At 56.9% G+C, this 20,583-nt stretch overlaps 4 protein-coding genes across 10 annotated transcripts in view; 1 reads left to right on the forward strand and 3 right to left on the reverse strand.

The window, feature by feature from the left end:
* Carm1 (coactivator associated arginine methyltransferase 1) overlaps nt 1-2,953 on the reverse strand; it is a 38,564-nt gene extending 35,611 nt beyond the window's left edge. For 2 of the 4 annotated variants that reach the window (XM_070002243.1, XM_070002242.1), the window contains exon 1: nt 2,599-2,953. In XM_070002243.1, coding sequence (XP_069858344.1) covers nt 2,599-2,818 — 220 coding nt within the window. In that variant the 5' untranslated portion in view covers nt 2,819-2,953. The remainder of the gene's footprint in view (nt 1-2,598) is intronic. The other 2 variants (XM_070002244.1, XM_070002241.1) reach the window with 1 other exon arrangement.
* Nucleotides 2,954-4,205: 1,252 nt separating this feature from the next.
* On the reverse strand, nt 4,206-17,971 carry CUNH19orf38 (chromosome unknown C19orf38 homolog). The gene is made up of 8 exons (XM_070002264.1): nt 17,937-17,971; nt 12,160-12,252; nt 11,088-11,393; nt 9,677-9,769; nt 8,545-8,572; nt 8,115-8,158; nt 7,293-7,330; nt 4,206-4,688 (listed from the first exon to the last, which is right to left on the reverse strand). The coding sequence occupies exons 2-8, from the start codon at nt 12,188-12,190 to the stop codon at nt 4,557-4,559; spliced, it is 672 nt and encodes a 223-aa protein (XP_069858365.1). The 5' UTR covers nt 12,191-12,252; nt 17,937-17,971; the 3' UTR covers nt 4,206-4,556.
* On the forward strand, nt 17,103-20,278 carry Tmed1 (transmembrane p24 trafficking protein 1). The gene is made up of 4 exons (XM_070002262.1): nt 17,103-17,352; nt 17,953-18,050; nt 18,186-18,369; nt 19,314-20,278. The coding sequence occupies exons 1-4, from the start codon at nt 17,170-17,172 to the stop codon at nt 19,530-19,532; spliced, it is 684 nt and encodes a 227-aa protein (XP_069858363.1). The 5' UTR covers nt 17,103-17,169; the 3' UTR covers nt 19,533-20,278.
* Dnm2 (dynamin 2) overlaps nt 20,048-20,583 on the reverse strand; it is a 71,080-nt gene continuing 70,544 nt past the window's right edge. For all 4 annotated transcript variants that reach the window (XM_070002261.1, XM_070002254.1, XM_070002260.1 and 1 more), the window contains one exon: nt 20,048-20,431. In XM_070002261.1, coding sequence (XP_069858362.1) covers nt 20,392-20,431 — 40 coding nt within the window. In that variant the 3' untranslated portion in view covers nt 20,048-20,391. The remainder of the gene's footprint in view (nt 20,432-20,583) is intronic.

Genomic DNA, 20,583 nt, shown 5'->3' on the forward strand with positions numbered 1-20,583 from the left:
CATAATCCCAGCTACTTAGGAGATTGTAATCCCAGGATCAAAGTTCAAAGCCAGCTCTGAATTCCAGAAGAGAAGGATCTCCAATTGAATACTAAAAGAAAAGCCGGAAGTGGAACTGTGGCTCAAGGGGTACTATGCTAGCCTAGAGCAAAAACATCTCAGGGATAGCACCTAGGCCCTGAGTTCAAGCCCCAGGACTGGCACAAAAAATAAAATAAAATAAATTAGAATTTAAAAAGAAAAACCACATTAGGGACAGGTGGCTCACACCTGTAATCCCAGCTATTCAGGAGGCTGAAATCTGAGGATCACTATAGCCAAAGCTAGTGGGGCCATTGGAAGGTTCATTAGACTCTTCAATTAAAAACCAGAAAACAAAAAACAAGAGTGGCGTTGTGGCTCAAAGTGGTAGAGTGCTAGGTTTGAGCTCAAAAGCTCAGGGACAGTGTCTAGGCCCTGAGTTTAAGCCATACCACCTGCCACAAAAACAAAAAATAAAAAAATAAATCACAAACCAGCAGGCGCTAGTGGCTCACACCTGATCCTAGCTACTCAGGAGGCTGAGATCTGAGGATCATAGTTGGAAGCCAGCTGTGGGGGAAAAAGCCCATGAGACTCATCTCCAATTAACAACCAGGAAACAGGAAGTGGTACAGTGGCTCCAAGTGGTAGAGTGCTAGCCTTGAGCAAAAAAGCTCAGGGACAGAGCCCTGACCACTGACCAAAAAATAAAAATAAAAAGTCACAAAACATTAAAGCTTTCCTGGAACAGCAATGTTAAGAATAAAGGAAATCGGGAATGGGAATGGGGCATTAGAGAATGCTACACTGTGTTCCAAAGTCCATAAACTGAAAATGATCTATGTTTCTTTTCTTTCTTTTCTTTTTTTTTTTTTTAACAATGTTTAAACAGGAAGCCAGATCCTGGTGGCTCACACCTGTAAGCCTAGCTACTCAGGAGGCTGAGATGTGATCATCTGGGTTTGAAGCTGGCCTGGACAAGAAAATTCACCAGACTCTAGTCTCCAATTAACTAACAACAACAACAACAACAAAAAAAAAAACAGAAGTGAAGCTGTGGCTCAAGTGGTAGAGCGCCAGCCTTGAGCACAAAAGTTCAGGGACATCGCCCAGGCCCTGAGTTCACGCCCCAGGACCAGCACAAAGAGAAAAGAAAAGAAAGAGAAAGTTTAAACAGGCAGATCAACTCTCCCAGAACTTTGTTTTCTGGACAGGGTCTCTATGGAGCCCAAGCTGGCCTTTTTACCTCCATAAACCTCCTGCCTCAGAGTGCTGGGACTACAGAGGTGCGCTACCAGGCCTGCTTCCCACGAGTCCCCCACCCCCACCCCCAGCAAGCTCTAGAAGCCCCAGCTGGAGAAACTAAACCTTCATCGGATGCCCCTGAAGGCTGGCCAGAGGAATTGGCTCCCTAGAAACCATCTGGGGTCCTGCTGAGCGTAGTTAGTGTGGGTCCCGAGCACACGCACGGCCGGACCCACTCCCCACTCCCCGGCGAGCGTCTTCAGACTCAGGAGGAAGGGAGCCCAGAGCCCCGTGTGACCTGAGCACACCTCACTTCCCTTCGGAACTCCCGGTTCCCCCCAAAAAGTAACCCCACCCCCAAATTCCCCCTCCCCGGGGTGGGGTGGGGGGACCAAAGCCAGTTCAAAGGCCTCCCCAGAGCAATCCCGGGAGACAAAAGCCGAATGAAACAGAATAGCAAAATGGGAACGACGAACCGCAGGAGAGTCACCGGAGGAAAGGGAAAAAGAAGGGGGGGGAATTGGACCGAACACCCCACAAAGATGGTGGGGAGGGGCGGCTGGAGCCAGGCCCACGTGCGATCGCCCCCAAATGTCACTTCAGAAAGCAGCTTGGGAGAATGTCACCGTCTTTTTCACATTTCCCACCCCACACCCCGAGAGAGGGCCGGAGGCGGCGGCGCGTGGCGAGGCCGCCTTCCCCTCCACGTTTCCACCCCGGGGGGCCCTCGGGAGGCCCGGCCGGGGCAGCCCCCCCCAGCTTCAGAGGCTCCTCGACCGGGACGGGGGGGGGCCGAGGGGGTCCCGCAGGCCCAGCCGTCCTCGCCGGGACCCCCCCCCACACACACACTGGAAGCCACTTTCCAACAGTCCTTACAGAAAGTCCGCGGAGGGGTGCGGGAGGAGGGGGGTCCCCCCTTCCGAGATGGCCCGACGCCCCGCACACACCACACCCTCCTCCCCGCCACCGCGGCCACACCCGATCCCCAGCCCCCAACCGATCCCTCGGAATTCCCCTTCCACTCGCGACCCCCCCACGTCCAGCCCGGCGCCCCCCCTCGGAAATCTCACACATTTTTTTCCCGCTTCCCTCCCCGTCCTCCTCCTGCTCCGGGGCGCCCCGATCCCCCTCTGCTCGTTGGGTCCCCGCACGCCGGGGCGCCCCGCCACCCCCTCCCGTCGCCGCGGCTCCCCCCCCGCACCCCCTCTCCCACCCTCCCGGACCCCCGCGCCGGGCGCGCGCCCCCCCCCCCGCCGGCCCGCCGCGTGCGCGGCCCCGCACCCCGCGCGGCCTGGGCCCCCGGCCCCGGCCCCCCCACCCCCCCGCACTCACGGCTGTAGAGGGCGATGCCCGCCGCGTCCGGGCCGGCGCGCACCTCGAGGCGCAGCGCCTGCTGCTCCGCGTGCCGCTGGATCTCGCCGTTCGCGTCGCCGATGGTGAGGAGGCGGGTGCCGGGGAACACCGACACGGTCGCGCAGGGCCCCGCGCCGCCCGGGACCGCTGTCCCCGCGCCGCTCGCACCCGGCCCCACCGCCGCCGCCGCCGCTGCCATCTTAGATCCGGCTCCAGGCCCCACCGCTGCCGCCGCCGCCGCCGCCGCCGCCGCCGCCGCCGCGCCCGGGCCCAGGCCGCCGCCGCCGCCGCTGCCGCCGCCGCCGCCGCCGCCGCCGCCGCGCAGGCCGAGGCCGAGGCCGAGCCGGGCAGCGCCACCTGCCGGCCACGCGACGCCCCGCCGCCGCCGGCGCGGCTCGGCCCGGTGGCGCAGCGGCCCCTGCTGGCGGACTTGGGCGCCGGGAGAGAGAGAGGGCGCCCAGGGGGCGGGGCCGGCGCGAAAGGTCGCCGCTTTGTGAGGTGGCTCCGCGGCGCTGGGACGTCGGGGGTGGAGCGTGCGTCAGGGGGCGTTGCTAAGGCCGCGCGCCACGCCTCCTAGGGGGGTCCTGGGCCCCGCCCCCATCCGGACGCCGAGCGCGAACGCCCGCGCTGGGTAAGTCCCGGAGGTTGCTCCAAGTGGGCTAGGCGCCGCCTGCGTCACGGGGCGGGACTTGGTGAAAGGACACACCCTCCAAGTCTGGACTCCGCCCCCATGCCGGCGTCGCGCGAATGGCCACGCTTTAGAAAACAGAGCGGGGGTTCCGGAAGGGCTGAGGCCTAGCGTGCGCCTCGCGGACGCCATCCTCCCCTCCCTAAGCTCCGCCCAGCGCAGAGAGGGCCGCGCTTTGTCAGCCGGCTTCCCTGCCTGAGACGTATCCAAGGCCGTGGGCAACCCCGCTCCCCGGACACGCCCGAGGCTAGGCTCCGCCCCTTGGCCCCGCCCGGCTTTGTGAAGCAGCCTGCTGGGGGCGTGGCCAATGGTCGTAAGGCCCCGCCCCCACGCCAGCCCTGCTGCCCTCGTATTGGTACAGGCCTTGCGGGAGGGGATTGGGAGGTTGATCCTACGGGGGCGTGGCCATAGGCCGGGGACACGCCCAGCCGCGGCCCCGCCCCTTGGGCGTGTGCCTTTGCGTTCTACTTGTCCCGGGTCATTCTTCCAACGCTATCTGGGGTTTCCCCCCAATCTCCCCTCTCTGCTTCCCATGGGGCTGATTCCAACAATTGCCGCGACCCCCCCTCGGCTATTTCCCAGCCCATCCCTTTCGGGGGCCGCAAGGGGTTCATACCCAATTCCCATTTTCTATAGCTCTTCCCTTTACCTGAACCCCTTCATGTGACCCCCAACATTTTCCTCCATCCCCACCCCCTCGTCATTCTAACTTCGGTCCCCCACCATGCAGAGACCCCTGAGGAGCATCGCCTCCCTTCTCTGGACCCTCAAAGGCTTCCTACGCCCCCCAGCCCCGTCCCCGGGGATGGGCACCTCCTATGAGCGGACGAGGTCTGTCAGTTGGACCCCAGACGGCCAAAGCTTGAAAATCACACCCCACAGAGGCCTTGGGGGGCACTGTGTCACGTGATGTAATTAATAACTTAGAGATGCTGGCGGGTGGACACACGGACCGCCCACAAAACCCAGTCCTGAAGAGTCACATCACCTGACCAACTGCAAGTAGGAATGGAGAAACTGAGGGCTGGAGCGGCGGAAGGGGGCCTTGCTTTCTGCCACCCTCCAACCCTCCGAGCCTAGGGGGCTTCCTCTCTGCCATCTTTGAGGAAGGTCCTGAGGCTAGGGGACTCCTTTCATATCTCCCGTTCAATTTCCTGAGTAAGCAGCAGCTGCAGGCCCCTTGTCCCCCCAAGTCCAGCTCCAGAAGGCTGGCCTGGGCAACTGGAAGAAAAGAGCTGCCCCCCCATTCTCATGGGCACACCCGGAAAGTGCTGAATTCGGGGGGCTCCGGTGAGGAGGATGTAGAGGTAGGTCTCTTTCGGGGTCCAGAGTTGTCAGGGTGAGCATCCAAGATGGCTCCTGGATCTTCTGAGGTCATTTTCTTCATCCATGGAAGAAAAGAAAGAATCGGGTGATTTGGGGTATCAGAAGCTAGGGTCTCCCCACATTTACAGTCTGCTGGACAGTCATCGCACCACTCCATCCTGAGAGATTTCTCCTCCCCCCTCCCTGCCTGCTGAGCTGGTGGAAACAGAAGAACTGTTTAAAATCCAGGAACATCTCTTCTGAGCAGTTTGAGATTGGTTGAATGTCTGTTTCCCTTTTTGTTTGTCAGTTTGGGGGCTTGCATGCCGGACCCTGTCCTTGTTCTTTTGGGCTCAAGGCTGGCACTCCACCACTTGAGCCACAGCTCCACCTCCAGCTTTTTTGGTAGTTTGTTGGAGATACGAGTCTCATGGACTTTCCTGTCCTGGCTGGCTTTGAACCATCATCCTCAGATCTCAACTTCCGGAGTAGCTAGGATGACAGGCAGGAGCCAAACTGAGCACCTGGCTCCGTTTCCCCTTCAGGAAATTGAAGAGAATGCTACTACTACCCCTGGGCATCTGTCACTTGAACCTCAGACATCCCAGGGGCCCCAGGAGTCCCCGGGGTTCCACCAAACCCTAGGCGACCCTGCTAGAGTCATTATGAGGCTTGAAGCAATATAGAAATGACGGGTATGTCACTGGCTGTCTCTCCTTCAGGCCAAATGCTAGAACTTCTGGGGTTCACTCAGAGTGGCCCCCCTCTTTCATTGGGTGACCCCCACTGCATAGAGCCTAGATCCAGACCCAACAATTCCCCTTTGTAAAACGAGGTAACCCTACCCCCAAAGTAGTGGAAAGTTGCCTAGCAAATCTTCCAAGGCAGAAAGTAAAAGCTGGAAGTGGATTTGTAAAGGTTCAAAAAGAGGGCTGGGAAGGTGGCTCAGTGGTAGAGCGCTTGCCTTGCAAGCCTGAGGCCCTGGGTTCGATTCCTCAGCACGACATAAGCAAAAAGAAAAAAGCCGGAAGTGGCGCTGTGGCTCAAGTGGTAGAGCACTAGCCTTGAGCTGAAGAGCTGAGGGACAGCGCCCAGGCCCAGAGTTCAAGCCTTAGTATCACGATACACATACACACAAAAAAAGGGGAAAAGAAAATAAAAGCAGAGACCAGAGTGTTACACAAAGAGTGCTTGCTCAGCCTTCTGAGAACCTGGCTTCATTTCCCAGCATTAGAAAGGATGGGAAAAAAAAACTAAACTAAAATTGAAAGCAAAAACTCAGATATTTGCACATCTATATTCATATCAGCCAAAAGGTAGAAAAGATGGAGGTAGCCCCATTGTCCATCCACACCAGTGTCAACGAAATTTGGTTCCTTGATGCAGTGGAATATTACACAGTCTTCCAAAAAAAAAGGGGATTTGGACATGAGCACTTTCTCAGATCTGTTCTCAGATTTGTTCTCAGAGCTCAGGCCTCAGGGTGTGTAAACAGGCATGCATTAAAACCTCTTCCCTCCCTGCCGGCTGTTCCCTGGAACTCCAGGCTGGGGTCTCACTCTGCTCTTGGGAAGTGGGTATGGTGGGTCATGGGCATTTCTAAAAAATGCCTTTCCCAGTATTCCCACCTGGCTTGACTGGCTCAGCCATTCCAAAAACCAGTCCTCCATTCCCATCACCGGGATCTGAAGCTGTTTGGTGTCTCCCGCCACTTCTGCTGCCAACAGGGAGGACAGAACTGCCCTGTGCTTGGTGTGCTGTGAGGCCTCTGCCAGCCACCAGCACCGGAGAGTGTCAGTCACCTGGACGTAGGTCCCCAGGATAGGTGGGGGCTCTAGCCGAACACAGTGTGTACTTCCCACAGTGGCCACCAGAGGGCACAGGTGAACACCTGGCTGCAGTCCACCACTTGGGTAAAATTAAACTTGTGTAGCAGTTGTGTGTCCCCCTGGGAATCTATGAGTCACTTGGTATGGGAACTCCAGGCCTGCTCCCCCCCTGCCCCGCTGAGTGGGAACCCCTCTTCATGGGGAGACACTGACTGATTCATAGAGTTCAGGGCGCCAGATCCTAGCTACTCAGGAGGCTGAGATCTGAGGATCATGGTTCAAAGCCAGCCCAGGCAGGAAAGTCTGAGAGACTCTTATCTCCAATAAACCACTAGAAAACCAGAAGTGGCACTGTGGCTCAAGGGGTAGAGCGCTTGCCTTGAGCTGAAGAGCACAAGGACACCACCCAAGCCCAGAGTTCAAGACCCACGACCAACAAAAAAAAAGAAAGAAAAAATAATTCATTTCAGGGCCAGGAGAGGACCAGACTGTATAAGACTGTCACAGATCTCGATGAAGGGGAACCCCCAAAGTGGCCTCCAGGCTACTCCAAGTCCTGTGTCACCATTCTGAGAGGCACGAGCCGTGGATGTCCAAACAACCCACTGTCACAGCGGTGCCCAGTGACGTTGCTGCTTCTCTTAATCATCTGGAACTTTCAGAGCCAGTTCTGGGGTTCAGTCTCAAAGCCCGGGTTTCTAGGAAATTTCTCCTGGTTCCCAGATTCCAGGGCTTTCCCCTGAGCTCTAAAGCAAGCAATTTGCATCCTGGAAGGTAGCCCCTACCCACCATACTGTACCCCAGTTCAGATCAGCAGCAGGTGACGGGGGCCTGGGGTGCAGGCTACTCACCGTGGAGATGGAGAAGAGAGCGTTGTCGAACGACATGTCTGAAACACAGAGGAAAGCTGTGGTTGGGGACTGTTGTCACGGGCTCAGGGGACAGGGCTGTCTTGGGGAACCCTCCCCTGCCTGTCACCCCAGCTACTCAGGAGGCTGAGATCTGAGGATCAGGGTTCGAAGCCAGCCAGGGCAGGAAAGTCTGTGGGATTCTTTATCTCCAATGAACCACCAAAAAGCAAGAAGCAGAGCTGTGGTTCGAGTGGTAGAGCACCAACCTTGAGTAAAAAAAAAAAAGTTCAGGGACAGTGCCGGGGCCCTGAGTTCAGGCCCTGGGTGAGGCACAAAAATAAATAGAAAAAGCAGAGCAGCGTGCTTGGGTCGCCCCCTCGTGGCCACCATCAGAACTACACCCTGTGGACAGCAATGGAACAGCAATGGAGCTCCCGCTGGGGATCAATGAAGGAAGCTCAAAGCCACAAGGGATCACTGCATTGTGTTTCCACCGAGGGGTATGCACAGGGACAGGGTGCCAGGGTCATGTATATAGCAAGCATAGGTTCCCCCACATACACCCTCCTCCGCTGGAGAAATCAGGGAGGGCTTCCTGGAGGAAGTAACCCACAGATTGAGGCTAGAGGGAGAGAGAAGGTTCTAGGTGATGGCACAGGTGGGGGGTGTAGGCGGGGGAAAGCCAGTGAAAGGCCCCAGCATTGATGGAAAAGAGACTTTCAGTCACACACACACACACACACACACACACACACACACACACACACACACACACACACACACACACACACACACACACACCCCTGGAGTGGAAGCACCCACCTGTGCTGGAGAAATTCACCTGGGCCCAGCAGGATTCTCGCTCCCTGCAGACGGAGACAGGGCAAAGGTGGCCCAGTTGTTCTAGAACATCCTCATCCTCTAACCAGAATGCCCTTCCCGCCCCCCCAAAATGAGCCTTTAATCTCCAACCCCACAGACTTTCCTCACAAGACACTTGCTTCCCCCAGAGCGAAGCAAGTTCATTATCCCAGGCCACCCACAGCACTGCCTGGCCCTCCCTAGCGTGCCTGAGCACTGAGCCTCAGTGTGCCATCTGTAAAATGGGTCTGTTTGTTGGGCCTGCTTCCAAGGCGGCTGGGAGGGTGACAGAAGCCAGCACACAGTAGGCGCTTAATATATGGCACCTGTCCGTCCGTCTCCCGAGGGGTAGGCAGACCCCCAGGCAGGGAAAGCACGCGATCCCCCTCACCTTTGCTTCTGCAAGTTTTTCACTTTCACTGCAATCAGAAAGAGATCGGGATTGGTTAGATTTTTTTTTTCATTCTGGTTGCACCCAACAAGTTTCTTTTTTTTTGGGGGGGGGTGTCCAGTCATGGGGCCTGAACTCTGGGCCTGGGCACTGTCCCTCAGCTCTTCAGCTCAAGGCTAGCGCTCTACCACTTGAGCCACAGCGCCACTTCCGGCTTTTTTCTTTTTGCTTATGTGGTGCTGAGGAATGGAACCCAGGGCCTCTGGCATGCAAGCCAAGCGCTCTACCACTGAGCCACCTTCCCAGCCCCCCCAAGTTCCTTAAGCAAAAAAGCCACACAGCTCCCTTTGTAAGGGGGCACGGCTTGAATGGTATAGCCATTGCCTAGAAGCTCGAGGCCCTGAGTTCAAATCCCAGCACTACCCAAGTCCCCTGAAACCAACCCTGCGTCCTCTAGACAATCTGTCATTCACTATGAGGGCTACAATTAACAGCGCCTCTCTCACTGTCTCTGTCTCTCCTATCTCTGTGTAGTTCAGCCACTATGCCCTGAGTGCTAGGCTGGCGTTACAGGTATACCTCACCATACCCAGCCGGTTCATTGAGATGGGAATCTCATTACCTTTTTGCCCTGGCTGGTCTTGAACAAAGATGTTCCATATCTCTACTTTTCAGTAAGTAGCGTGGGATTTCAGGTATAAACCACCATGCCCAGCATTCATAGGCTTTATTGTTTGTTTGTTTTTTGTCAGTCTTGGGGCTTGAACTCGGGGTCTAGGCCCTGCCCCTGAGCGTCTCCTGCTTACAGCCAGCGCTCTACTACTTGAGCCACACGCCACTTGTGGTGTTCTGGTGGTTCATTGGAGATGAGAGTCTCATGGACTTTCCTGCCTGGGCTGGCTTTGAACCGCGATCCTCAGTGGCTGGGATGACAGGCGTGGGCCTGCGGCGCCGGCTTCTCTGCTCAGCTTTGGCGTAAGAGCTCTCTGCCCCTGTGCTTATGGTGGGCACAAACTGAGTGGTATGCCTTATTAGCGTGTGCACTACATTTCAACAGAGCTGGGCGAGCAAAGCCAGGCGTGGCCGCACCTGCCCGGAAGCAGGCCACCCTTGCTATGCGCATGCGCGTTACCTTTCCTGATGGCCACAGCTATGGCCACCAGCGCTGCGAGGAGGAGAAGGGCTCCGGCCAGACTCAGGGAGAGTGCCAGGATCCAGGTGGGCACTAGAAGAAAACAGGGGTGAGGGAGAGGATGTGAGTAGGTCATAGCAAAGGGTGGGACCCCTGTCATCTGTCCCCTCCCCTGTAAGACACCTCCCACCCCGCCCCACCTGCTCTGACTGCAGCTGGACCAGGGAACTTAGCAGACTTTTTAAAGTGACTCATTTGCATAGCCCCTCCCCTGGTCATTCTGATTGGTTCTAGGATAGACATGTGCCTGTACTCTGGGCCAATGAATCGCTGGGGAAAATTAGCCAGCCTTAGAATTGGCTCATTAGCATATTCCCTCCCCTTGGCCATTGTGATTGGCTCAGAGATGGGGCTGAAGCATTGTTCTAAGCCAATGAGAGAGTCTCTGGGGGAACTTAGCAAGCCTTAGCGCTCATTATCATATTCCCTCCCCCCCACCATTGCTATTGGTTCTAGGATAGGAATGTGGCTGTGCTCTGAGCCAATAAGAGAGTTTCTGGGGGACTTCAGAAAGCTGGACCAGCGAATTTAGCAAACTTTGTAACTTCTCATTTGCGTATTCCCTCCCCCTCAGCATTATGATTGGTTCAGAGATGGGCGTGTGAGCCCAAGAGAGGATGCTCTGACCCCAGGCAAGGTCAGAGCCGCTGGGGAGCGGGAGGGGCCAGCGCTGCTGGGTCTCCCGACTTTGGGGCCTTGTCCATTCATGCATCTGGAGTGGGAGGGGGTGACCACACCCCTCTCCAGACCACAGAACCAAGGAGAGAGAAAGGAGCCTTTGACCGGGGAGCGGGAGAGGACACAGGGACTCTGTCATCCTGAGGCTGGGCACCTTCAGGTGGACAGCATGGCTGCCAGCTCACCCGCTGCGCAGCTGACGTCCTTCCCTTCCCCGGCCCCTGCCCGGGCTCCTCACCCCCTGCCCCGCATCACCCACACCTTCAGCCTCCGGCCATCAGGGCTCCTCCATTTCCTCAACCACTGGAGACGGGCTCCAGCCCCGGGGCCTTTGCACCGCCCGGGGCCCCAGCCTGCAGTGTTCTCATCCAACTCTTTGCTCTTCTACACATTTATTTTAGGGGCACAAGCTTGAGTCGAGTCTCCCTGTGGGATAGTCTAGGCTGGCGTCCAGCTCAGGCTCTTCTGCTTCCGCGCTGGGATGACGGGGGGCACCACCGTGCGCCATTTCTTTCCAGTCTGCTCCCAAATGTCATCTCCTAAGAGTTCACCCTGCACATAGCACCCTTTCCTTGCCAATCCTTCGCGCTTCGCCTGGCAGGGGGAGCAGGAGGCCGAGGGCCCCGGGGGTGTTGGGGCGTTGGGGGGCTGGGAGCGGGGTGGGTGCGCTTACCTGGGAAGGACACGTGCACGGGCTGGCTGAGGTCGGACAGCTGGGGTTCATCGTCCTCCCCCAGGACCCCGTACTGGCAGCGGAAGGCGCCCCCGGGGTCTTCGGGGCCTCCGCTCACGTTGAAGGTGACCCCCGGCTGGTCGGCGGGGGCCCGCAGCACCTGGATCACCCGCTCCCTCCGGTACAGCGTGAAGTTGGCCCCCACGAAGTGCTGGGGTGCCGTGCAGGAGATGTGGATGGGGTCGTCCAGGCTGCTCGGGTAGGGGGGCAGCAGCAGGATGGACGGGGCGGGGATGGCCAGGGCGCCTGCGGGGTGGAAGGGGGGGGTTGGCCCACGGGCCCAGCCAGCTGTGTGGCCCCAGGCAAGTTGGTCACCCTCTCTGGGCCTGGCTTTGCTCTAAATCCTCACTGCCGTGATGGGGGGCGGGGAGACGCATGGGAAGCACTGTTGGAGGGGCACTGGATGAAGAAGCAACTCTTCTACCCATCTTGCGTACCCCATGTTGGAGGAGACAAGGAGAGTTGAGGCGTGGAAAGGCCGAGGGCTTCCTGGAAGTGGGGTGTGTGTGGGAGCTGCACCCTGTGTGCTGAGGGCTCAGGGGACATGGATTGTTCAAACACAGTCCATGAGGCTGGTGTGGGGCTCAGCGGTGGAGGGCTTGCCTAACAGATGGGAAATCCCGGGCTCCAACCCCAGCACAGCCATAAATGATTGAATGAATGAAATGAATGAACGAACGAATGAAATATTCTTCTCCATTTAAAAAGTCAAGAAGAAGGGCCGGGCAGGGTAGCTCACATCTCTAGTCCCAAGTCCTTGGCAGAGGGAAACGTGGAGGATTTCAGTTGGAGACCAGCCTGGGCCAAATACATTCTCCAATAACCTCATCTCAACCATTAAAGCCCAGTACCGTGATTCAAGCCTGCAGTTCCAGTGAGGCCAGAGGCAGAGGGGACAGGATGGCAGGCCGTCGGGACAGGAATACATGACCTCCTCTAAAAGCCTCATGGGAGGGTTGGCAGCTGTTGGGGTTGGGGGTGTCAGAGGGGTGGGGGGGATCGTGGGACTCACCGGCTGCGAGGAACAGAAGTGTCCAGTGCATGGCGTCCTCTGAAGGCTGGGCTGTGGGGTCCGGGGCTCCGTGCCAAGTGCTCAGGGCCGGCACTGGGGGAAAAGAGAAGCGGGAAGAGCTGAGTGTTTGCTCGCAGTCAGGAAGTTGCACAGAACCAGCAGACCGGGGCCCCACCCGTTCCCCAAGCCACAGGGCCCACTGGGGGCAGAGCCGTGGGCTAGGGATGGGATGGGACTGTGCAGGCTTGAACTCAGGGCCTGGGCGCTGTCCCTGAGCTTCTCCAGCTCAAGGCGAGCGCGCTACCACCTGAGCCACAGCGCCACTTCTGGCTTTTTCTGGGTATGTGGTACTGAGGAATCGAACCCAGGGCTTCCTGTGTGCGAGGCACGCGCTCTACCACTGAGCCACCATCCCCGGCCTTTAGGTCATTGCTGAAATAGGGTGTCAGGCTTTTTGCCCAGGCCAAACTCAGCCCTTGATCCTCCTGTTGATGCGATATTGCTGGTATTATAGGCATACACCACCATGCCCAACTTACTTGTTTCGTTTTGGCAATACTGGGGTTGGTATTCCAAGTGGAGCCATATGCCACTTGGTCCTACTTTTCAGGTAGGTGCTCGTGGCTGGCCTCAGACTGCAATCCCACTGTTCATTCTTCCCTCATAGCTATGATTACAGGCATACACTACTATCCTCATCTTACTGGTTGATATGGAGTCTTGCTCACTTTTTTTTCTTTTTGTCCCAAACTATGATCTTCTCAATCTCAATCTTAGAAAGTAGCTAGGATTATCAGGTGAATTATTTGTTGCAAGAGGGGGGGAGGGAGGGGAGGGGAGTTGTTCTGACTTTTCCAAGCCATGAAACCCACACGATCCTCCTTCATCCACCTCCTGAGTAGCTTACAGGCATGCTCCACCACACCCAGCCCCTCTGCAAACCTGTCTCCCCTGGAGATACATACATATGTACATAGAATTATGGTCTATGAACATGAATTACATTAGGCCACGGTGGGTTAAGAACATTCTCGAATTTATTGCATTCACTGCTCACAGGTGAAGAAGCTGTTTTCCACTAGGAGCCCAGAGATGGATCATGGGGGCATGTCGTGGACCATGTGACGTTTGTCTGGTGTCTGACCTGAAGGCCCCACACCCTCCTTCTGCCCATTCCTGGGCTCCCTGTGGGGTGGGGGTGGGGCTGGGGGAGCCTCCTGGCGGGTGTGGCCTCGCATCAGCTGAGGGGGGGCTGGGTGGGTCAAGGGGTGAGCCAGGGACTCCAGCTGGGAAAGGGGATGGGGGAGCAGGGAAGGTGACATCAGGACGCAGAGAGGAAGACAGGTGTTCCAGGCAGAGGGGCGGGGCTAATATGCAGGAAGCTAGTTTATGTTTTCTGCTGGTCCTGGGGCTTCAGCTCAAGGTCTCGGTGCCTTGTGCTTTTTTGTTCAAGGCTGGTGCTCTACCACATGAGCCACAGCACCACTTCCAGCTTTTTGGTGGTTCACTGAAGAAGCTCATAGAATTTCCTACCAAGGTTGGCTTTGAACCGTGATCCTCAGATCTCAGCCTCTTGAATAGCTGGGATGACAGGCGTGAGCCACCAGCGCCTATGTCTTCATCTTATATAAAGAATTCTTTTGTTAAGCTGGGCACTGGTGGCTCTTGCATGTCATCCTAGCTACTCAGGAGGCTGAGATCTGAGGATCACGGTTCAAAGCCAGCACAGGCAGGAGAGTCCATGAGACTCTTATCACCAATGAACCACCAGAAACATGGAGGTGGCGCTGTGGCTCAAGTGGTACAACACTTGCTTTGAGCTGAAGAGCTGAGGGACAGCGCCCAGACCCAGAGTTCAAGCCCCATGACTGACCAAAAAAAAAAAAAAAGAAAAGAAAAAAGAATTGTTTTGGTGGTGGTGGTGGTGGTGATGGGGCTTGAACTTACGGCCTGGGTGATGTCCCTGAGCTTTTTTTTTTTTTTCCTGTCAAAGATGGGGCTTGAATTTGGGATTTGGGCACTGTCCTTGAGCTCTTCAACTCAAGGCTAGTGCGCCACTTCTGGTTTTCTGGTGGTTTATTGGAGATAAGAGTCTCACAGGCGGGCGCTGGTGGCTCACACCTGTAATCCTAGCTACTCAGGAGGCTGAGATCTGAGGATCTCGGTTCAAAGCCAGCCTGGGCAGGAAAGACCATGAGACTTCTATCTCCAATAAACCACCAGAAAACCGGAAGTGGTGCTGTAGCTCAAGTGGTAGAGCGCTCGCCTTGAGCTGAAGAGCTGAGGGACAGCGCCCAGGCCCAGAGTTCAAGCCCCACAACCGACCAAAAAAAAAAAAAAAGTGTCTCACAGACTTTCCTGCCTGGGCTGGCTTTGAACCAAGACCCTCAGATCTCAGCTAAGATTACAGTGTTCAGCTTATAGAGTGTTTGTTTTGTTTTTGGCCAGTCATGGGCATGGGCGCTGTGCCTCAGCTCTTCAGCTCAAGGCGAGTGCTCTACCACTTGAGCCACAGCATCACTTCTGGCTTTTTCTGCTTATGTGGTGCTGAGGAATCAAACCCAGGGCCTCATGCATGTGAGGCAAGCGCTCTACCACTGAGCCACCTTCCCAGCCCTCTTATAGAGAACTCTTGACAACTTAACAACAGAAATTTAAACTGGGTAACAGACTTCAATAGTCATTTCCTTAAAGACACACAGATGCACTGGACATCATTAATCATTTGGGAAACAAATCAACCTCAACAAAATACTACTTCACACACCCTCTAGGATGACACAATACAAAGAAACAGAAAAGAACATGTGTTACCTGGCCTATGCTGATACAAAGACACCACGCAAGCCAGAAGCACTGGCGCACGCCTGTCATCCCAGCAACTGAGGAGGCTGAGATCTGAGGATCATGGTTTAAAGCCAGCCCGGGCAGGAAAGTCCTTGAAACTCTTATGGCCAATTAACCAACAAAAAGTAAGGCTGCAGGTGTTGCCTAAGTGATAGAGCACCAGCTGTGAGCAAGCAAGCTGATCAAGAGCATAAGGTCTGGAGTTCAAATCCTGCATCAAAACAAAACACCCACTAACCAAATCTCGGTAAGGAAATGGCCATTTGGAACCCTGGGGTTCCCAGGGTGGCATGGACCTCACTTTCGTGAATAAATGTGGATTCCAAAGGTCTATTTGGTTGTTATTTGTTTTCTATTTTTTTTGTCAGTTGTGGGGCTTGAACTCTGGGCCTGGGTGCTGTCCCTCAGCTCTTCAGCTCAAGGCTAGTGTTCTACTACTTGAGCCACAGCACCACTTCCGGTTTTCTAGTGGTTTGTTGGAGATAAAGAGTCTCATGGAGTTTCCTGCCCGGGCTGGCTTTGAACCTTGAACCTCAGGTATCATTCTCCTGAGTAGCTAGGATTAGAGGAGTGAGCCACTGGTGCCCGTCTAACATTTCAGGATTTTTCTGTGTATGTGGTACTGAGGAATCAAACCCAGGGCTTCATGCATGCTGGGCCAAACACTCTACCACTAAGTCACCTTCCCAGTCCCAGACTGTATTTTTAAAGTTTGTCATCTCAAACACTCCTGTAATCCTAGCTACTCAGGAGGCCGAGATCTGAGGATCATGATTGGAAGTCAGCCAGTCCAGGAAGGTCTGTAAGACTCTTCTCTCCAAGTAACCACCAGTAAACCAGAAGTGGCGCTGTGGCTCAAGTGGTAGAGCACTCGCCTTGAGCTGAAATGCTGAGGGACAGCGCCCAGGCCCAGAGTTCAAGCCCCATGACCGACAAAAAAAAAAAAAAAAAGAAAGAAAGAAAGAAAAAAATCCCCAAACGGGCCAACTCCTCAAAGGCAGGCAGGGAGCCGGTGACCTGTGTCCTCTGCTGGTCACTTTGAAGAGCACAGATTTCCGTCTAAACATCCAGAGAAGAAGATGTTTAGACGGGGGAACCTCCAAGTAGAGTCCACCTGTCCAAAGGACTACGTTGTTTATCTGTCTGCTTCTCAGAAGGGGGGCAGCTTCCAGACTCTTCTATAACAGGCTGAGAGACAAAAAGAAAGGGCAGGGGACAGGTGGCCCGAGAAAAGCGGGCCAGAAGCCGGGAGCCAAATGAACACCCCAGGCCCCGCGATGGCCGGGCCCCCAGCCCGCACCCCCCACTGCACAGCCGGTAAACTGAGGCTTCGATGCCTCAAGGTGCTAGGCTCAGCTCCCGTCCCCTGAACCCGGGGCCTTTGCCATCAGTCACGCCCTGAGTGTGAGGCTCTGGGGGGTTCGGGGTGCGGGGTGCGGGGTCGGGGGGGGGGGCACAGACCAAAGGAAGGCCCAGACCCTAGCTGTGGGTCAAAGTTCATCTCGCTCGGGGTGGGGGGAGTTCCATCACCCCCAACACTGATGAAAAGCGCGAAGGGGATGAAGGGGACCCAGCGACCAGGCCGGAGAACCCCGACACCGCGGCCGCTCCCCGACGGCCAAGCGCCGCCGTCCCGCCTCCGCCCCCTGCTGAGCCCTTTTATACGCGAGCCCTACGGGTCCGCAGCGGGGCCACGCCCAGCGCGCAGACGTAAACCGCCCCGCCAGGCCGGATTGCGCAATGGGTGACATGCGCAGTGTGTGTGTGTGTGGGAGTGAGAATGGGGCGGGAAAACCGCGGCGTCTTAGGTCCCGCCCCCCCGCCACGCTCTGTCTTAGGCGTCTTAACTTTTGCCTGAAGAAAAGTTCCATCACGTCACTCATCTTTTCATCTTTTCGTTTCCCACCAGCCATCAATCCTACAAACTAGACTCGCAGGCCTCCGGGGGGAGGAGGGGGAGTCTAAACGGGAGAGCGTGTCCGGGTACATCAGGCATTAGCACCGGCACCTTGCAAACTCAGGGGGGGTCCTTCAGGCTTCTCTTCGCGGCACTTGGACAAAGGACAGAAGCGGTAGCCAATCAGCTTCGCCCGGTGGTAGAGGTGGGCAAGACTAACACCTTAAAGGAACCGCGGCCTGTTAGCAGACCAGAGGGTGACCCGGATGATGGCGGCCGGCGCCGCGCTAGCCTTGACCCTATGGCTACTAGTGCCGCCAATTGGTGTGGCAGAGGCGGGACCTCCGCCGATTCAGGACGGGGAGTTCACGTTCTTGTTGCCCGCCGGGAAGAAGCAATGTTTCTACCAGTCTGCGCCTGCTAATGCAAGCCTTGAAACCGAGTACCAGGTAGAGGGGTCCCTGGCCAGGGGAACTAGCTGGGGGACACGGCTAGGAGGCGTGGCCACGCACTAGAACCGGGCGTGCTTTGAGGCCGGAAGGGGCGGGGCCAGCACGTGGGAGCGTAGGGGCGGAGCTAGCGCGCGCTTGGACGGGGCGGGGCCTCGCGCTAGGGGTGTGAATGAAGAAGGCGGGGCTAATGTGAGACAGCCGGAAGGGCGGGACATACGCCAGGTACGGGAAGCCTCTTGGGTGGGCGTGGCCAAACGCCAGGGGGCGTGGCCACCCTCCGAATTTGGGCTGCCGTGGTGTTAAAGGTCTTGGCCTCTCCTTGGGGCGGTGCCAGGCAAACGTCCATCCCGGAGCTCCCGCAGGGGCGTGGTCGGAGGGAAAGGACCCACTGGTGTTTGCTCGGTGAGGGCTGAGCCTGGCCAGAGGGACAAGTTGGCAGCTGGGAGGCGGGGCCGGGTCGTAGGTGTTGGTGTCAGGGCTCAGCGAGGCCCTTGGCGTCTGAGGGTCAGTGCGGTCTGGCTCAAGCCTGGCCTCGCGTGGCCGGCGCCCTGGGCCCATCCTACCTGCCCTCCCGCTCTTACCTGCCTGCCCCCCCAGGTGATCGGAGGCGCGGGGCTGGACGTGGATTTCACGCTGGAAAGCCCTCAGGGAGTGCTGTTGGTCAGCGAGGCCCGCAAGGCTGATGGGGTGCACACGTGAGTGAAGTCCTGCAGCCTACCTGGGTTGGGTTACAGCCCTGACACTCCCCGGTGGCCTCGGGTTACCGGCTGGCCGGCCCCACAGGCCAGCTGGCCGGCCCCTCACGCAAGTCTGTGTGTCTGTCCACTCAGGGTGGAGCCTACGGAGGTTGGGGACTACAGGTTATGCTTTGACAACTCCTTCAGTACGATCTCGGAGAAACTGGTGTTCTTCGAGCTCATCTTTGACAGCTTACAAGACGACGAGGAGGTGGAAGGCTGGGCAGAAGCGGTGGAGCCTGAAGAAATGTTGGATGTCAAGATGGAGGATATCAAGGTGCACCTGAGAGCTGGGTGGATAGTGGTATACACCTTTAATCCCAGCACTGGGAGGCTGAGGCAGGAGGATTGAATGTTTACGGCCAGCCTGGGCTACATAGAGTATGTCCAAGCCACACCATCCAGATCTCGACTCAGCAAGACACTGCTTATTCCTGCTTCCTCTTTGGCTGGAGTATCCCCCCCCATCCCCACCCCCCGCCTTCACTTGGCTTGGACGCTGTCCCTCAGCTCTTCAGCTCAAGGCGAGCGCTCTACCACTTGAACCTCAGCACCACTTCTTGTTTTCTGGTGGTTCATTGGAGATAAGAGTCTCATGGACTTTCCTGCCCAGGCTGGCTTTGAACCATGATCCTCAGATCTCAGCCTCCTGAGTAGCTAGGATGACAGGCATGAGCCACCATCGGCCAGCCCAACTTAATTTTAATAGTGTATCAACTCAGTGACTCATCTCTAAGGTATAAATCTTGTTTTAAGGGCTTAAATAACTCATGTTTGTCTCAAATGATAAGTGACTCATATATCACACATCTATATATGACTGTTTTGCTCAGAAGGGGAAACAGGCACAAGATAGCTAAGGCACTCAATTAGCAACTAGATGTTAATGGCAATTTGTTCTGTACAGTTATTTAGGCTTTTTTTTGGGGGGGGGGAGAGGGAGGTTGATGCTGGGGTTTGATCCAAGAGCCTCACAGGTGCTAAACATATGCTCTACCACTGGGTTACATCCCCTACCCTACACATTCAGTTTCCATAGCAATGACCAGTGACGTTTAGAGAAGAAACTCAGGCCCAGAGAGGTTCATTGGCTCTCGAATGGTCACACGGCCAGTGAATGGCAGAGGAGGAGGCAGATGGAGGCGGAGCTTCATCGCTGTCAAGCTCTCCTCCGGCTAGCATGGAGTCACTCTTCTAGAAGCCCGCTTCCTCTGCCCGCAGGAATCCATCGAGACCATGAGGACCAGACTGGAGCGGAGCATCCAGGTGCTGACTCTGCTGCGGGCCTTCGAGGCGCGGGACCGGAACCTGCAGGAGGGCAACCTGGAGCGCGTCAACTTCTGGTCAGCCGTCAACATGGCCGTGCTGCTGCTGGTGGCCGTACTCCAAGTGTGCACGCTTAAACGCTTCTTCCAAGACAAGCATCCTGTGCCCACGTAGCCCCCGCCCCGGAGGGTGAAGGACAAAGCCAAGGGGGCAGCAGGCATGTGGCACTAGGTGTCCCTTCCTTAGTTTACCGCAGGAGGAGCTGTGCGTTTGGGGGGAGGGGCGGGTTGTAGGCATGGCCCTTCCTGGACAGGGCAGGTCCCCCCGCCCCCCGGGGCCAGGGCTGCATGATGGGAGTGGCAGTGTGGTAGTTTAGTGGAGCTAAAGAGGCTCATGGACTTTTCCAGCCTGGGGTTGGCCTCGAACTGTGATCCTCACATCTCACCCTCCTGAGTAGCTAGGATGACAGGTGTGAGCCCCTGGCTGCCCAGCGGGGGGCGGGGGGGGCGGGTCTCTTTTTGAAAATGTGCCTTAGCTCAAGTCTTCCGGTGGATGAATTGCCAAAAGTCTTCCCTCCCTGCCCTCCCCCCACCCCCCAAGCCCGGCCAGCAGAGCAGGGCCTGCTGCGCATGCACGCAGGCCCCGCCCCCCCAGCTCTCCCAGCTGGGGCAAGACCAGTGGCCACCACGTTCTTTCCACCAGGAGTCACTTTATTCCACGGAAAGGGGCCCTGCGCCTCGCCTGGTGTGTGTGTGTGTATGGGGGAGAGTCTGGTAACAGAACACCAGGAGGAGGGCAGGACCACCCCCTCTTCCTGCAGGGGCCCCACATGGGGTTGATGGGGGTGGGGGCTCAAAGAACAAAGGGGCGTCCGGCCCCCTCCCCTGTACTGGAGTCAATAAATTATGGTCAGAAAATCACAGGGCCTGCTGGTTGGGGCTTAGGGGCAGGGCCACGGGGGACAGACCTGCCCCCCCTCCCAAGGGGCAGCCAGGCTGGCGGGGGGGGGGGCTGGGGGTGTCTCCCACGAAGATCAGAAGAAAGGTCGGGCGGGAGCCAATGGAGGTGGTCGCCTGGCACAAAAAGAAAAATCAGAAAGCAACATTGGGCTGTGTCTCTCCTGCTGGCCTTGAGGCCCGGCCCCGGGGACGGGGGGGGGGGGGGGGGGGGCGCTTGGAGAAGTGGGAGGGTCTGGAGGGGGTGGGAGGCTGCTGCTGGAGGGGGT

This window comes from Dipodomys merriami, unplaced genomic scaffold, assembly GCF_024711535.1.
Source record: "Dipodomys merriami isolate MVZ:Mamm:240054 unplaced genomic scaffold, mDipMer1.0.p SCAF_6, whole genome shotgun sequence".
Lineage (NCBI taxonomy): Eukaryota > Metazoa > Chordata > Mammalia > Rodentia > Heteromyidae > Dipodomys > Dipodomys merriami.

Bases quoted from the DNA above. Each gene is read 5' to 3' on its own strand.
- Tmed1 (XM_070002262.1), top strand. From the start codon at position 17,170: ATGATGGCGGCCGGCGCCGCGCTAGCCTTGACCCTATGGCTACTAGTG. The intron at 17,353-17,952 runs GTAGAGGGGTCC...CTGCCCCCCCAG, and splicing joins GCCTTGAAACCGAGTACCAG to GTGATCGGAGGCGCGGGGCT. The intron at 18,051-18,185 runs GTGAGTGAAGTC...CTGTCCACTCAG, and splicing joins AAGGCTGATGGGGTGCACAC to GGTGGAGCCTACGGAGGTTG.
- CUNH19orf38 (XM_070002264.1), bottom strand. From the start codon at position 12,190: ATGCACTGGACACTTCTGTTCCTCGCAGCCG. The intron at 11,394-12,159 runs GTGAGTCCCACG...TCCACCCCGCAG, and splicing joins ACTTCTGTTCCTCGCAGCCG to GCGCCCTGGCCATCCCCGCC. The intron at 4,689-7,292 runs GTGAGTAGCCTG...CCATGGATGAAG, and splicing joins CTCTCTTCTCCATCTCCACG to AAAATGACCTCAGAAGATCC.